The sequence below is a fragment of the Scleropages formosus genome, chromosome 9 (genome assembly GCF_900964775.1).
Source record: "Scleropages formosus chromosome 9, fSclFor1.1, whole genome shotgun sequence".
NCBI classification, from domain to species: Eukaryota; Metazoa; Chordata; class Actinopteri; order Osteoglossiformes; family Osteoglossidae; genus Scleropages; species Scleropages formosus.
Window position 1 is genome coordinate 9,506,415 of NC_041814.1, and position 17,225 is coordinate 9,523,639.

The window sequence follows — 17,225 nt, forward strand, 5'->3', positions numbered from 1 at the left end:
TTGGATGCAGGGCTTTTTGGTCCCCCCTCCAGGAGTGGCATCTAGGCATTTGGATATGAACATCGTCTTACCTGTAACCACAGACAGGATTCGAACCCCCAGGTGGTGTCAGTCTCTCACATCACGTCCTCCTCTCAGATGTTCGTTTTTTATCTAAAAATGTGTCTTTTTGTGATGTTTCACATCGCGATGCCGTGATCTGATTATTTTCGTTAATGGCCTTAGTAAATTATGCAATATGCATTAACCTATGGTTTAAAATGTCCTGATTCTCGTACATTGTGCTACAATTTGGGCTTCCCTGAAGAACAAGTTACCTTCTGGCATAATGCCAGCAAATTATAATTAATGCATAAAATAATAATGTAAACACTTAAGTGGTTATGTAACTATGAACTTGTTCAAAAATGGCAAGCCTTGCATGATATCTGAATAAATTTAGTGATGGTTATACTTTGGCCAGAAATTAAGAGTTTTTTCCACATCAGATGACAGTTAAGTATAAACACCTCTACTACCCTTACCTGTAATACCCTGCTGATCCAAACCAGTCACTGTCTGGTGCTTAGAGGGTTTTTTACTGCAATGAGCCAGGTAATTTCTGTTGTGAATCTGAGGCTATAGAAAGCACGGCTGCGTCGCTGTAAATAACAAATTCAAAACGGAATCCAGTTTGGTTTGACAAATATCCTTTCATTTAATCCTTTACTATCGCATCCTTACATAAAATGTGTGTAATTACTGACTGGGACATGACTGCTCTTGATAGCAGGATTATTGTGGTTAAAGGTCTGTCTGTGTGCGTTATGTTAGTCTCTGGTTCTTGAAGTCTTTCAGGTTCGCCCATAGTGTGTGAGTGACACAGAGAGTGTGTTCCAGTGACGTATGGATGAGTGACCCACTGTAAGTAGTTTATTTAGCAGTGTAAGACTTTGGGTGCTCTGGTTTCCTCCCACAGTCCAAAGACATGCTCTTCAGGTTCTCCATAGTGTGCGAGTGACAGAGAGAGTGTGTTTCACTGATGAATAGATGAGCGGCCCAGTGTAAGTAGTGTAAGTCACCTTGGAGAATAAGGTGTGTGGGCCGGTAATACTACATAGAGTTCATTGGAAGTCGCTTTGGAGAAAAGCATCTGCTAAATGAATAAATGTAAAGTAAGCGTAAAATGAGAGCAGCTCTTTAACACAACCCTTCATGTATTGTGGAGAGTACCCTGGGATTGAATGGCCTGAAAAAGACACTGAACAGATATTGACCACATTATCTGGGAGGAAAATACCCTCTGAAGTGCAGAGCTTTTGCACCAATGTAACATGTGACTCTGTGCTCAGACGTCACTTCAAATAATGCTCATTCTTGCTGTATTTTTCTCTTAGAACTACAGACAGCATGTACCATGCCCTCACGTACGCCACCGTCCTTGAGATGCAGGCGATGATGACCTTTGACCCCGCGGACATATCGGCAGCCGGAAACACCATGAAAGACGCCCAGGCGGTGTGCCAGCGGTGCGTCTGCGTCCTCGAAATGGGGAGCACGTGTCACCTTTCAGCTTTGGGCTAAAGTGACGATTGTACGAGAGTGCGTATTCCTCACTGAAGCACATGTGTCGAGTCATCAGAGTTGTCACCCGAGTCTCGTGCAATCAGTTACATGTCACCGGGACATATCAGAGTTTTGTACGTTAGGCCGTGCCGCTCGCACTCCTGCGTGTCCATGCCGTCAGAGCTCCCGGTGCCAGGTAACAGCAACGGAGAGTCACGCGGCCGACTGTCTGCGGCTCCTGGAGCTTCCGCATCACATGGCTCTGTTCAGATGCTAGGCCTCGATTTCACATCCTGCCCTTGGAATATAAGAGCAGCCTTTTTGGTAACCACGGGAAGCCTGTTTTGGATCTCTGCATCTGTATTTGAAAACACTGAACACCATCATTGATGTATTGTGGCACGTATCGCTCTGGTTTCAGATGGGGCGAAGAAGGATGCACAGGCCGCATTCATAAGGAACATTTATTGGAACGCTAACACATAGGGAAATAATGTTCTTGGGCTGAGGACCTGTTTCCTCAAGGGCCTACACCTCAAGCCACCCTTCCTAGCCTGCTTAGTGGCAAACCCCCTTATTTTCCCCATAAGTCCCCCCAACGGTTGCACACTTAAATTTTTCCCATAATTCAACTATTTACAATAACACAGTTCCCGCTCAAACTCTCGGTAACGCGGATCGTTACAATATCATGAACGGTGATCATACGCATCGCTCACAGTTCTTTGTGCTTTGCGCTGCATTCTGCTGTGTTATTGTTTAGGAAAGAACATACATACATCAGGAGACTGGAAGTTTATGTTGTCAAACTTCTAAATCTATGTTACTCTTTGTAAAGTTATTCAGTCTGACCGTCTTGAAAGGATGACATGGCCATCGTTATATGATTATGCAATATCTTTAAAAAAATAATCCGCTTAAAATCCATGACTCTGTTTTTATCATGAGGCTCCCATTGCTTCAGATTGTTCATTACCAAGGACAAGAGACTTTTACATGAAAATCGGAAACGATGCATTAACTCTGCTCTGATTTTTGTTTTTCACGAGGGCTGTTGTACATTTTTAATAAGAACGGGGTCTTCAGCAATACACTTAAATCCTGCTGACACCTTGACTCTTTGAATCCTTCCACCTGCATTTTGATTTCTTGAGAAGTGGATGTTCTGTTTGTGTTTTACAGGATCCGAAAAATCTGCTGCATTTTGCAGAGCTGACTTTACTGCGCCCAACAGCAATGTTCTGTGCACTTTTTAGGTTCCGCAAGAAGTCTTCTTTCAACAGCATGGTCAGCAGAAGCTTCACTGAAGGTCAGTGTGTCCACAGATGGACCCAACATTTCATTGTGCGAAGTCATCAAAAGCTCCACTGGGAATTTGCACAGCATTTTGAAAAGTTGCTTCATTTTATATTACGTTTCCATCATATACTCTCATTTACCTGTATTACTGCAGCGGCTGCTCAGTTGTTCAATAATTATTTCATAATTTGTTTATGGGTTGGATGTGCCATAACCATTTTAGAGGTTTATATCCGACCCAGTATTTATATACAATTGCACTGACTGGTACTGAGTGCTACAAGCCGTTATGCCCCATAGCTGTGCAGCTTCCACCTGATGTGGTGACTGCGTAGTGATCAGAGATTATTTGGGACAGCTGGTAGGGTAGGGGTTAGAGCCGCTGCCTTTAGCCGCAAAGGTTGCAGGGTCAAATCCCAATTGTACTACCTTTGACAGAGGTGTTTACCCTAAATTGCTCCAGTAAAATTCCAGAGCTATATAAATGGGTAACTAAGATAAGATACTTTACTGTCATTGTATGCATCCATTCATCCATTGTCAACAATCTCTTGTCCCGAGTGGGGTCGCGGCAAGCCAGAGCCTTCCCCAGCAATTGAGGGCGCAAGGCTGAAGGGGGAGGGGACACGCCCAGGACAGGACACCAGTCTTCATTGTATGCAATACAATGAAATTTTGTCTGGCAGCCCTCAGAATAACAGCAGCATAAGTAAATAAGAATTAGATTAAAACTTTGAAGTCCTCAGTCCTTTGCAGCCTTGAGGGGGGTGGATGTAATGAGGGAGTAATGGAGCCGGCAGCTGGCTTTTGTAATCAGTTCTCTGGTTGGGCATGGAGGGTGTGATGGAGGCCACAACTCTGGGAAAGAAGCTGTTCCTCAGTCTGCTGGTGCGTGATTTTATTGTCCTGAACCCTTTCCAGATGGCAGAGGGTCAAACAGGGTGTGACGGGGTGTGTGCCAGCCTTCTTTTTCAGTCGACCAGCACAAGTAGTGTCCAAGTTGAGGAGCTCCATCCTGATGATGCGCTGGGCCACCTTCGCATTGCGATGCAGATCCTTTCGCTCCGGCGGCTGTACGGCTGGGATACCACACAACGTGCAGTTAGTCAGGATGCTCTCAGTGAAGGTCCTCTAAAAGTTTAGCAGGAGTTCTTAGGAAGAAGAGTCTTTGTTGGGCCTTTTTGACCAGGTGTGAGGTGTTGCAGGTCCATGTCAGCTGCTTTGACACAAAGACTTTAAGGAACTTTAGGCTTTCCATGCTTCCCACTGCTCTTCCGTGTGTGTGGAGGGGGAGGTGGTTTATCTCCTTTGTTCTCCTGAAGTCCAGAACCATCTCCTTTGTCTTAGAGGTGTGAAGGACCAGGCTGTTGTCCTTACACCACTCAGCCAGATGTTTCACCTCAAGCCTGTAGGCCGTCTCCTCATTGTCTGAAATCAGCCCAACTATTGTGCGAACTCTGCGAATTGAATTATGGAGGTGTGGAGGGTGGGTGCAGTCCTGGGTGAAGAGTGTGAAGAGCATGGGGCTCAGCACACAGCCCTTAGGGGTTCCTGTGTTTAGGATGAGGGTGGAGGAGGTGTGGTTACCAATTCTGACTTTCTGTGGTCGGTTGGTGAGGAATTCCATGACCCAGGAACACAGAGAAGAACCTAGGCCCAAGTTGCTCAGCTTGCCAACCAGTTTGTGAGGGATGACAAATGTGGAGCTAAAGACCATGAAAAGCATCCTCACATAACTATTTGGTTGGTTTTCCTGGTAGGCATACTGGTGCTTATCCAGATCAGGTGGGATGGTGATTCTGATGTGTGAAAGCACGAGTTTCTCAAAGCACTTCAAGACTATGGTTGTTAAGGCCACTGGGCGATAGTCATTCGGAGACTTCACAGCTGGTTTCTTGGGCACTGGAATTACGATGGAGGATTTAAGGCATGTTGGAACAGCAGCTTGTTGTAATGAGAGGTTGAATATTTTAGTAAACATCTCTATAAGTTGGTCGGCTCCTGCTTTCAGTACGCGGCCGGGCACTCCATCTGGGCCTGCCGCCTTGCCTGAATGAACTTTCTTCAGGGTGGCCCTCACCTGCTGGTCCAGTAGAACCAGTGTCAGCTCTCCGGCAGGTGGGTTGATGAGTGGAACAGACCCCCCGCCCTGAGTGTCGAAGCGGGTAGTCAACTAGTTCAGAACATCAGGCAGTTTGGCATAATCACTGGGCACCAGACTGATGGTCTTGTGGTCAGTCAGTGCCTTCATGCCGTTCCACATGCTGCGAGGGTTGTTGTTGTCGAATTGATCCTCAACGCACTGTTTGCACTTGCACTTTGCATCCCTCATGCCTCTCTTGAGGTTCCCCCGTGCTTCCCTTGTAGGCCTGATTGTCACCTGACCCGAAAGTTGCATCCCGCTCCCTGAGTAACATCCCCACATTGCCGTTTATCCACAGCCTTTGGTTACGAAGCACCTTCATTGTCCTTTGTGTTCACACATTTTCTGTGCAGAAGTTTATATTTCCTAGAACTGATCCAGCATATTCCTTAAGGTCTGTTCCCTCGGCAAATAGATCCCAGTCTGTGTTATCAAAGCGGTCTTGCAGCATTGAGGTAGCTTCCTCAGACCACACTTGTACTGTCCTGACAGCTGGTTTTGTTCTGCAGATCTGTGGTCAGAGTTAGGGAAATATGGTCTGATTGTCCTAGATGTGGAGATGGGGTTGCTTTAAATGCTCCTGGGATGTTCGTGTAGGCCTGGTCCAGGATGTTGTTCTCTCTTGTTGGGAAATTCACATTTTTATGGAATTTGGCCATGACTAATTTGAGTTCTGTGTGACTGAGGTCCCCTGCTACAATGATCACACCGTCCTGGTGCGCCGTCAGCTGTTTGTTAATGCCGTCACATAGTTTTTCCATGCTAATTTAGCATCAGCTTGTGGGAGAATGTATACTGCCATAATTATTATTGTCTTCAACTCTCTCGGGAGAAAGAACGTTCTGCACCTTATCGTTGGAAGCTCCAAGTCTGGGCAGCGGCGTTTATCCACCGTGTCCGCGGCTGTGCACCAACTGTTGTTCGCACAGACTCACAACGGAGCAGTCAGCTAGCTCGATAGCAGCGTCTGGGATGCTTTGGTTCAGCCAGATCTCTGTGATGATCGTACCACAGTGGGGTTTAGTTCTCACTCTGACCTCCTCCATCTTGTCCAAGTCCATTTTCAGATTTCAAATAATTGCAAGTCTCTTAACATTGTAAGTTGCTTTGGAAAAAATCTGAGAGGGCTAAATGGGACAGCCGGTAGCGTAGTGGATAGTGCTACTACCTGGACCTGAAGGTCGCAGGTTTGATTCCCCACCTGTTGCTGCAGAACCCTGGAGCAAGGTACTTACCTTAAATTTCTCCAGTAAAATTACCCAGCTGTATAAATGGGCAAATAAGTGAAGGTCCCTTAACATTGTAAGTTGCTTTGGGGAAAAGTGTTGGCTAAATAAATAAATGTAAATTTGGCTGTGATTGTTCCCTCAGAGGAGCTCCATGCTGAAGTGTGCTATGCAGAATGTCTCCTACAGAGGGCAGCACTCACCTTCCTTCAGGTAAAGCCCAATAGAAGCCACTTTACTTCTCCCCGCATCTGCAGAATTTCTCTCTTTTACACAGCCCAGATGGTGCCTTTACCATACTTTCTGCTCTTCAAGTTAAAGAGCCTTAATTCCCCACATTTATGCTGTCAGGATGAAAACATGATCAGCTTCATTAAGGGAGGAATCAAAGTGAGGAACAGCTACCAGATATACAAGTGAGTAGCCGCGCTTTCGCTGCAGATGACAAGAAGCCAGAGTGCTGTGAATCATCACTCTTGTAGGGCTCCTTTCGCATTAGATGCGTGTCTTTGTCTTTCCTGCAGGGAACTGCACGCGGTCCTTCTGTCGTCCACCTGTGTCCATGGGGACAGTCATGGTCATTTTGAAGGAGGGGTGAAGCTTGGAGTAGGAGCCTTCAATCTGGTCAGTCTGCTTGTGTCTCCAGAAGACACTTAAAGGGGACGTTCTAGAGGCTGCTTTTGTTGTTGTCAAAGTCGCTTCTCTTTGACCTTCAGATCTCTGCCTCCCTGCTCCTAGATGCTGTCTATGCTGCCTTCAAGAATCCTCAAGCTGCTGGAGTTTGTTGGCTTTTCTGGCAACAAGGTGAGCTCTCCAGGGAGGAGGCAGGGGAACCGGCGAACTCTCGGCTTGGGGACGGCTGCACGGGAAGCTCGCTGTGTCTCTCTCGTCCCTCCATCCCTCCAGGAGTTTGGGCTGCAGCAGCTGCAGGAAGGCTCCTCGGCCCACACCTTCCGGGCCTTTCTGTGCAACATGCTGCTGCTGTGCTACCACACCTTCATGAGTTTCATCCTGGGTGAGGTGCAGGCGACCGCTCCTCTGTTGCGAGCATGACGCTGGACTTCTCCCAGCTTTCATCCCATGGTTGAATTCATTACAGAAGCACTTTCACTTGTATTTTTTAAATCGTCTTCTGAGGCAGTTATCCGTTGTTTGTCTTTTTTTAAGGCCTTTCAAATTGGAGTGCGTGCGAAGCTCTTTTTGTCACAAATGCTTTTACACACTTAGACCATTAAATGTGACATTTATAGCATAAAGAGCTTCGACAAACATTTACACGATGCTCCCGTGCTTCCTGCGTACAACTGCAATTCTCCTGCAGTTTTACTGAAGCTGTTTCTTTATTAATAGACGCTGCCATCGTTCTGCATAGTTCATTTGTCTCCTTAACAGACACGTCTGTTTAACGCGAAACTGAAATCAGCGTAGTTGAAACGCAGCCGAAATTCATTATTCGCTATTAAATTCATTGCGCAAGATTGTTGCCATCGCCCACCTTCACGTGAGCTCTGGCTCGCAGCATTTGATGCCTCCTCTGTGAATGCAGGCACAGGCGAAGGGGACGTGGAGGATGCAGAGAAGCTGCTGCAGCCCTATCTCAAGCAGCATCCAAAGGTAGAATCCTAAGGAGAAGGTGGCCAATGCGCTGGGAGCACATGTACGAATAAGTGAAGAGTAAAGACACGCTGACCGCATGTTAATTCAAGTACATATATATCCGTAGGGAGCAATCTTCTTATTTTTTGCCGGGCGAATCGAGGAAATCAAAGGAAACCTGGATGCTGTGAGTGAACTCGCGCGCTGCAGAGGAACCCCCGTTCCGTAGACGTTCCACGATTTACAAATGATTGGAGCTGCGTCAACGTTCATCCAGTCAGTTCACTAAGAAAACGGGAACCGTGTCTGTCTGTGTGTCCCAGGCCATTGCTCGCTTTGAGGAGTGCTGTGAGGCCCAGCAGCAATGGAAACAGTTCCACCACATGTGCTATTGGGAGCTGATGTGGTGTTTCACCTACAAGAGGCGCTGGAAGATGGCCTACTTCTACGCTGACCTGCTCAGCAAAGAGAGCGCCTGGTCTAAGGTGAGGGGCCGCGAACACATCGCTTCATATTTGTGTCTGCGGCTGTTCTTATCGCTCATCACATGGTATATGTAATATATGAACATTCATAAGACCCTTGATAAGTTTAAAATAGCACTCATAAAAAATATGGAAACTGCTCTTTGCAGCCTCATTTTATGTATATGGGTATTCAGATTTCTTTCTTCTTTGTTCCTTTGCAGATTGCATGTTTATGCATTCTTATTATCCAACAGAAAATTCCAGCTTAATTATGGTAATTTATCATTTCGGTAATCAGCGCGGAGCGAAGCACTCGCTCAGCTTCGACGCTGCTGAAAGTCGGGGAATTTCGATATACGTGACAGCAGTTAACTGGGCGACTACTTGCGAAATCAGATGTATGGGTCCAGCGAGCCGCTGTTGATCTGAGTCACAGGTGTCAGTCTGCCTGGTTCCGTGTGACACGTGTTGTTCTGCCTTAGGCTACCTACGTGTACATGAAAGGAGCATATCTCAGCATGCTCACCAATGAGGAGTGTCAGCCGTTTGTGGAGAGCGAAGTGGCCCTGTTCAGGTAGAGCCCCTAGTGTAAATCTTAAGTAAGAAAAAGCATCACCTGTGTCACAACGATACATCTAGCGGTGTACTCTGTGAAATACATGTAAATAAATACATCTTGCGTTTCGTTTTCTCTTGTTCCAGACAGGTACCTGGGCTAAAGCAGAAGATAGCAGGCAAGTCTCTGCCTACAGAGAAGTTTGCTATTCGAAAAGCCCGTCGGTACCTGGCCGAGACGCCCCACCCCCTTCCTGCACCCCCACTGGTCAGTCCCTCCTGCACCAGCGAGTGGCTGGACCCCAAGCAGCACTGCTTTAAGTGATTTTGGTCACCGCTGTTTGCCGGAGTTCTGTTCTCTCGATCTCCCATTTTCACATCTATTTCCATACTCAGAATGCAAAGGTTTTGTGTTGAGGCACTCTCAGTGATGCGCTGTGTGGCTGCAGGAGATGATGTACATCTGGAATGGGTACACAGTCATTGGGAAGCACAAAGACCTGACTGAAGGGATGCTGAAGACCCTGGATGAAGCCCAGAAAAACCTGGACCAGCACCCAAGTAATGCAGCACACCCAGAGCGGACGAAAAAGTACCACAGCAGCAGAAGCACGCAGAGTGTGAAAATCACTGGGAAAAAAAAAAATTGTAGAACTATAGTTTAAATAACATCACTACCGAAAGGTTCTTACTTGCAGATGCAGGAAGGTGCCATGAGCTTCACTTAACTATGCTCCGTAGACTCAAAAGCACCGCATCTGGCACTCTGTCTGTTGAATCTCATTTCCAGGTTTATTTTTAGAGAGGAACAATAGTGAGGCTTCAGCTGACAGCTCAGTGGCGTGTACTGCGTGCCGTTCTCACTAGCTGGCATCCTGTGGACTCTTCCCCCCTCCCCAGAAACGGAGTTTTCAGTGGATGACCAGTGTGTGTTGAGCCTCCTCAAAGGCCTGTGTCTGAAACACCTGGGGCGCCTGGAGGAGGCAGAACACTACTTCACCCTCGTCCTCTGCAAGTGAGTGCAAAGCCACACCTGCGCCGCACGGGCCACCTGTGCATGACAGGCCTGTTTACTGCGAGGCAGGAAACTGCTGCGAAAAGACGCATCACGTGAAACCTCACAGTTACGAGCAGCTGCTGCTGCTCGTCGACTCATTTCTGGAACTCGGTCGACAGCATCATCCCAGAATGGCACCGATATTTAATGTGAAGCCTTCGTGGGCCGCCGCACAGTTTACAGATTCACACAGAAGCTACCATGTCCAACAACATGTCTTTAACACCTAATCAGACTCAGACTGGAAACAAACTGCTTTTTCAGGAGGCGGTACTCATAAATGTTTGTAGATTTCGAGCGTCAGAACCGACCTGATAAGAAGCACACGTCCATCTGATGATCTGCGGCATACAGGGCTGTGTCTTTTGGCTTAAATGCAGGCCGTAACCAGTTAGATGAGTTTTACCTGCATCAATTTACCGACCACATTATCGTTTCCACCTCTGCGTGTTTGCAGTAAATTTGCTGTTAAGAGGGGTAATGTGGGCATTGTTGCAGTAAAGCTCGCTACAGCTTCCTTTTGCTGTTTCCCCACAGCGAGCATGCTTGTGTCAGCATGCCCTCTCCACAGCTCTGCTTTGTCTCCCTCTGTTAATCTTTGCCAGCGAGACCCAGATCCGACTGGACCACTACCTGGTGCCCAATGCTCTGCTAGAACATGGCCTGCTGTGTCTGGAGCAGGGCAGGCAAGAGGAGGCCATCAAGCTCTTAGAGGCAGCCAAGTGAGTGTTATTGCTCAGAGGAGAAGCTGAGATGCAGGGGGGGGAAAAGCTCTTTAGTTGCTAGTCTAGAGTAGTTCTGATCTTTGTATGCTGCATGCAAACCCTTCTGTTCTCAGAGTGAGGTGACATGCAGTGGTATGTCTACTCCTGAATAAGCACAGCATACCCTCTGGTTGAGACTGATATCCCTATGACAACATCCTATCGAAGGCTCGTCAAAAAAAAAAAATCCCCTTTTGCCTTGATATTAAGTTGCTTAGTGTGGAAAAAGTGGAATATTAGTAAAACTGCCTAAAGTACAGGTATTATAAAAAAATCCAAAGCAATTATGTTAAAAAAAAAGTGTCTAGCCTAATATTGTTTGTGTTCTCAGGCAGAACTATAAACATTACTCCATGGAGTCTCGAACGCATTTCCGGATCCAGGCTGCTTTGCACAAGGCCAAGGCTACCCTAGATAACGGAATCCATCCTTTGATATCCAGCTCCTGATGTGGGTGTCAAATTTAGGACTTAGCCTTGCCTCCAGCAGCCTGAAGAGCAAATATGGACCCTGTGGTGTCAGGGTGCTAAATTGCACCCATCTCCCAGCAAGCAGAGCTGAGGAACTAACCTCCAATTGAGCTCTCAGAAATATACATACATATGAAGAGAGACCTATCAACAGATGCTGCAATAAGCAGAGATGCTGAGACAGAAAAATGCTGAAATGCATGAAGACTAATTCTCATATATAGGCTTCCATCACATAAGTGTATTTTGTCTCTGTAGATGTGCTTGTAAAAAAACTTTTAATTAATTTAAATGTGAAAAATAATAGGTAATTTGTTCCTGAGCCATAAAAGCTTTACCTACTTTTTCACCAAACATGTAAAACATCTGCCTTATCTTTTAAACAGAGAAAGTGTAATTCAAGATGAAACCCGGAACTTGTTCCAGTCACCTTTAAATCCAGGCTTAAGACCCACATGTTCAAAATTTTGTAGAACACATTTATGTACTCTCTTTTTGTATCCCTTTCCTGTTTTCCCCTCATCATTTATCATAATATTGTTTTCTCTTTTTATTTTGTGCTTTTATTCTATTGTCCTTGCGCACCACAGAGGCAGAGTGGACTGTGATTTAGTACATGGATTTAAATCTGGTTTCGTTTTTGCAAACACTGCATGTGCTTCTCCATTCTCTACCAGCTGTCCTGGTGTGCTGCTACAGTCCAAAGACATCTGTTTCAGGTGAATTGATAACTCAATATTGTCCTTAGTTTGTATGAATTAAGGATGTGATTGTGACAAATGGTCCCCTGTATGGGGTGGGCTCTGCCTGGCCCAGGGTTCACACCATTGCGACCCTGCTTTTGGACAAGTGGTTATTAGTAATGGATGGATTCCTGTGTTCTTTTATTGTTGTAATTCTGAAAATGCTGATACTTATACTAAATTGCTTGAATTGTAACCCATATACCTTTCTTCTTCTTTGTCAAATGCTTTGAGGAGCTGCTTTTAATGCCATATAAAATAATTAGTTTGAACGCTAAATAACCAGATGGTACTCGTAATTATCGCAATCACCTACGAAGCTCTTAACCTTCCTCTGCTGAGCTATTTGTAAAGTATAATTTTGCTATGTAAGAATTATTTAAGGAAGTCATAATAATATTGCCTTTTCATTACATTATTTTTTATCATATACCCTTCCTTCGCCTTTTCAGCTTTTAGTTTTTTTTTGCTTTTCATTATTATATATGATTGAGAGTTATAAGATTTATGAGTTGCCTGAGAGCTGGCACAGCTATACAACACCTTAGATGTACAGGAGAAGCCACACCATGCATAAGAAAGAGAGTGCTTCCCTTGTGTGGTGCTCAGCATCATCAAGGCTCATATTTTGAACCGAATTTCCTGCTCTTTTAAGGTGCTCTAGTAAGGTGATAGGTTATTATGCAAAATTTTCTGGTATAAATTACATTAGCTCCAGTGATGGATACGTTATAGACGAGACACGAATCCACCTTCAGCCTTGCATACAGTGATTCTGGAACAGGCTCCTGGCCATTGTGACCCTGATCATGCCAAGAAGTTATTGCAAATGCTTGTAAATCAAAAGTCTGGTAAAAGAAACCTCCATTATATGAGTGAAGCCAATTTATATTAATCTGCACCCATTCTAACACTCATATACTGTTACATGTACAGTAGCAGGAAAAACACATTTTCTCTCCCTCATACACACATGCAGAATAACAAGCTGCTGGAAGGTGGTTTACTCTCTATACAGTGGCATAGCAGAGCATTATTTTTGTTCTTTCATCTTTATGTCAGTGATCAGTTGTTAAATTTATAATTACTGCCATTTTCGTCATTAATGCTAGACTTAAAAAAAAAGAAATATAAAGTTTAATATATACAGGAGATTATGAGTCAAAGTTACCTGTATTAATTTATTTGATCAAATGAATCATCTCTGAAACATTTTTTTAATTATCTATTGTCATATTCATTCAGGTCTGCAATATTTGATAGCACTAAGATGAGGTATATATTTTCACGAATGCATATGTCATTATATCATCATTACACCATTATTTTTTGGATAATGTAGCAATTGTCAGAATAAACCTTACATCATGCGTTTATAGTTAACAGGAACAAAAACTTGATACCGGTTATGAAGGTCTCAACACTTTATATTAGTGGGTACCGCCTTTAAAATTAATTTCTACGTTTTTCTCACAGCTCACATGAAATGAATAAGGTGCAAATGCAAGCGATAAAATTTTTTTCAGCTTTAATTGCTCATAAACAATGGCAAAAATTCCTTTGAAAATGGATGATTCCCCAGTCACTGTTTAAAATCTGCTATGTGTGATTAAACTTGAAAAGTTTTTTCCAAGGAGTTGTGCCTTGTCTTCTTTATTTCATTTGCAGTGTAAAACCTGATGCCTGGCCAACAGAGGAATTAGACTCTCAGTGTAAAACTCTTGCTTTACTTGCATTTTTTCCACTGCTGACAGATTGGTCTTTCTCTTATAAAGGCAGCAGACTCCCTTCTGGTTATCTCATGGGCATTCTCCAAAAAGAACTCACAAAGTAATTGTTTAGGAAAGGTCTACAACAGTTTTACCTTTCACGTATGATGGGATCCTACTTATGTTGAGGTCTCCACATAGTACTGAATGTGAACAAATCTGCATAGAGCATGTCTCATAAATTGTCTCCAACCATTTGCCTGTATATTTTGGTTGATGGATGGATAGATATACATTATACCTCAGTTGATACCATATTTAGCAGAACTCAGGCTATGACTTTGACTGCAGCTCTACGTCTAATAAATAAAAATTAGTTGTTATTTTGAGGCTGCTGGTTTACTAAAAATGTATGTTCATTAATTTCATTGAACTGAGGTCAGATCACATGCAAAGATTTAACAAAAATACAATAAATTGAAAGGTATCACAATTTGCAAGAACATACTCGTACACAGCCTATATAAGGTCCTTCCTCTTATATTCAGTTAATTTTGGAGTCATTAGAAAAACTACCATATATTTGTCTGCACCCCCAAGCCTTCACAAAAAAACATGAATATTACAATTGAGTTTCTAGTAAAATGTTTTTGATGGTAAATATCTGACTTGGCCATACTCTTTGAAGCACTAAGAGCACTTCACTTAGTATGTAAATCAAATCAAAATATGGTGTGTTTTTCATTTTCATTTCTGTCTGCAATTTATAAAGATAACAATACCTTACTGTACTGAGAAAAGGGAACAAGGCTGCAAATTCATACCCCACTTTAAACAGGTTCATTTTTGTCACCAGTTTATAACAGGGAAGGGAGGCTTTGTGTCAATAAACATGCTGTGCCAGGGCCTTTCAATAGAAATGCTGTGACAACATGTTCAGTGAATGTAGTTAAACTGGGCAGGGTGACCAACAACAAAGCAAGTTTCCTCGACACCCATCCACTGATGGTGACATCATAGGCTTGCAAATATCTGCCCATTTTCCAATACTTTACAGGAAGGAGTTCAAATGGATGGCAGCAACAACTTTTAATTGCACTGATTTCCTTATTTTGTAATTTTAAGTATTTTTATCTTACATCCATAATCATAAACTAACTGACAATATTGTTTTACCTGCTTTCTTTCTATCACTTCTTTCTGTTTGGACTGTCAAAGGTATGTCAGTATGTCATTTATATTTATTCATTTAACAGACCCTTTTCTCCAAAGTCACATCCAAAAGTGCATTAGAGAGACACAAAAAAAGATGCAAAAAACAATAAAGATGGAAAGATCCAGATATGGACACGTGATCCTTGAAGTGCAGTCAATTTGTCTCATGCCACTGTATAAACTATCATATATTACACGAGTAGCTGCATGTAGAGTTTTCTTTTGAACAAATAATGTAGCACTGGTTTTGGTACTGCTTTTGTCTAAAGCGACTTCCAACGCACTCTATGTACAGACGGTCACCGACTTACTATGGGGTTACATTCCAATAAACCCATCATAAGTTGAAAATATCATAAGCCAAAAATGCATTTAATACACCTAACCTACCAAACATCATTGCTTCTTATCCTTTAAGATGGTCCAGATAGTCGATTGCAAAAGTCCAAGTACATGTGCGATGGCCATTATGGACATGCCGTCTTCATGCTGGGCAATTATCTTGAGTTTCTCCTCAAGAGTAATTGCCTTCCTCCTCTTCTTCTCACCAGTAGCAGGAGACACAGATAGACATTTCGTAGAGATGATGGATGCACAAAACACAACGTAAATATGGAGGTATCCAAAAAACACTACCAACACAGACCATTGTACAGTATCAGTTGGATACACTAGCGACTGCGTGGCAAACTGGGAGATGCAGATTGCTGCTGTCACGTCCACAACCGCACCTCAAGAAGCAGCACCTGGCTCCGATTATGCACCTTGAGTTAATTGGAGCACTTAGCTACAAAAACACCTCTGAGCCTCTTCTCAGTTGTGGAATCTCATTGAGACAACTGTCTCCTCTGTACCAATGATACTCACTGCAGTCCATGTCCTGATGCTCTTCGTCCTTGTATTCTGTTTTTGCTTCCTGGCTCCTGACAGTTCACCTCACCTTGCTACTTCGACTACGGATCTTCGCTCTCGCCCTGACTGCCAATCGACCGACTCTTTGCCTGTCCCAGAAAACAAGAACACGCAATACCTTGGTTTTAAATAAATGATCCTGCACTTTGGTCCAGCCTCCCCTATGTCCTCTGTTCGGCACGACAGCTGTCCAGCATCACGAGAATATCGTACCATATATCGCTTGCCCAGGAAAAAAATCAAAATTTGAAGTATGGTTTCTACTGAATGTGTATTGCTATGGTAAAGTAAAAAAAAAAAAAGAAAAAAAGTCAGACCATCGTAACTTGTGGACTGTCTGTAGTATTATCAGCCCACACACCTTATTCTCCAAGGTGACTTACACTGCTAGATACACTACTTACAATAGGTCACTCATCCATACATCAGTGGAACACACTCTCGCTGTTACTCACACCATGGGTGAACCTGAACAGCATGTCTGTGGGTTGTGGGAGAAAACCAGAGTACCTGGAGGAAACCCACGCAGACACGGGGGAACATGCAAACTCCATGCAGACTGAGCGGGGATCGAACCCACATCCTTCTGCACCACCCAGGCGCTGACAGCAGCGCTACTCGCTGTGCCATCCCAATAAAACACAATAAAAAACTTACTGTTATTTTTTTTAAACTTTATTTTTCCTAAGAGTCCTGCCATTAGTTCTCCTACCAGAGAATGAATGTGGTTGTCAAGCAGGGCAGAAAGAAATTGGACGCTGAACGCTGATTGGTCAGAACATTCCGTGGCCTCGGCTGCTCCGCGGTGAACCGTTAGAGCTGATAGCGTGACAAAGTTTTACGGTTAGATTCATGCTCCTGCCGCTGTCATACAGCACCAAAATAAACCGAAGTACTTAGTCAGGTTTCATAAAATACAGAATAAGATTTTCGCCCAAACGGAAGAGCTCGTTCTGTTCTCCATTCATTGTTCCAACAGAGGAAAACCGTGAAAGACAGCGACAAATGGATGGCGAATGAAACGAACATCACGTAACATTCCTGAACCCCAACTTTAGCCAGATATTGTCTTCTTGCTGTCGGATTAAACCACCATTCATTCCTGAAGACAAGCTTTAAATGTTAAAAGCTTTCATGGCACTAATTTTAAATGTAAAAATCTTCCAGTGACATTAATTTCATTAAACTTAATGAAATGTCACTGGAACATTTTTGACTTAAGGGTACAATTTACAGCATAAATATTGCTCTAGTTACATCACAATCATAATTAACCGTTATCAATATTTATGTAAGTATGGCGTGACAGTTTCATCCTGTGATGAACCTGAGTTTGCCTTCCACATTAGTGATGTGCTTATAGAAATAAAAGGTGTATTAATCGCGGTACACACCAGGCTGTACCACCTTCAGCGTTAAGGTAGACTTCTGCGGAGATCACGGCTGCGAGACTCCGCCCCTTTCCTACGTAGTACGGCGCTCGCGCGCTGACGTGTTGCTCAGAGAGCCCAGCTGGTCCGCTGG

General features: G+C 43.9%; 1 protein-coding gene across 3 annotated transcripts in view; it reads left to right on the forward strand.

Moving 5' to 3' along the window:
* ttc39a (tetratricopeptide repeat domain 39A) overlaps positions 1-11,699 on the forward strand; it is a 28,805-nt gene extending 17,106 nt beyond the window's left edge. The window contains exons 7-22 of one of the 3 annotated variants that reach the window (XM_029254953.1): positions 1,377-1,508; positions 2,802-2,854; positions 6,359-6,426; positions 6,565-6,629; positions 6,738-6,837; positions 6,952-7,017; positions 7,120-7,228; positions 7,733-7,827; positions 7,937-7,996; positions 8,133-8,294; positions 8,759-8,850; positions 8,979-9,099; positions 9,281-9,392; positions 9,732-9,846; positions 10,494-10,610; positions 10,984-11,699. In XM_029254953.1, coding sequence (XP_029110786.1) covers positions 1,377-1,508; positions 2,802-2,854; positions 6,359-6,426; positions 6,565-6,629; positions 6,738-6,837; positions 6,952-7,017; positions 7,120-7,228; positions 7,733-7,827; positions 7,937-7,996; positions 8,133-8,294; positions 8,759-8,850; positions 8,979-9,099; positions 9,281-9,392; positions 9,732-9,846; positions 10,494-10,610; positions 10,984-11,101 — 1,585 coding nt within the window. In that variant the 3' untranslated portion in view covers positions 11,102-11,699. Of the gene's footprint in view, positions 1-1,376; positions 1,509-2,801; positions 2,855-6,358; positions 6,630-6,737; positions 6,838-6,951; positions 7,018-7,119; positions 7,229-7,732; positions 7,828-7,936; positions 7,997-8,132; positions 8,295-8,758; positions 8,851-8,978; positions 9,100-9,280; positions 9,393-9,731; positions 9,847-10,493; positions 10,611-10,983 lie in introns of all 3 variants that reach the window. The other 2 variants (XM_018726754.2, XM_018726753.2) reach the window with 2 other exon arrangements.
* The last annotated feature ends 5,526 nt before the right edge of the window (positions 11,700-17,225 follow it).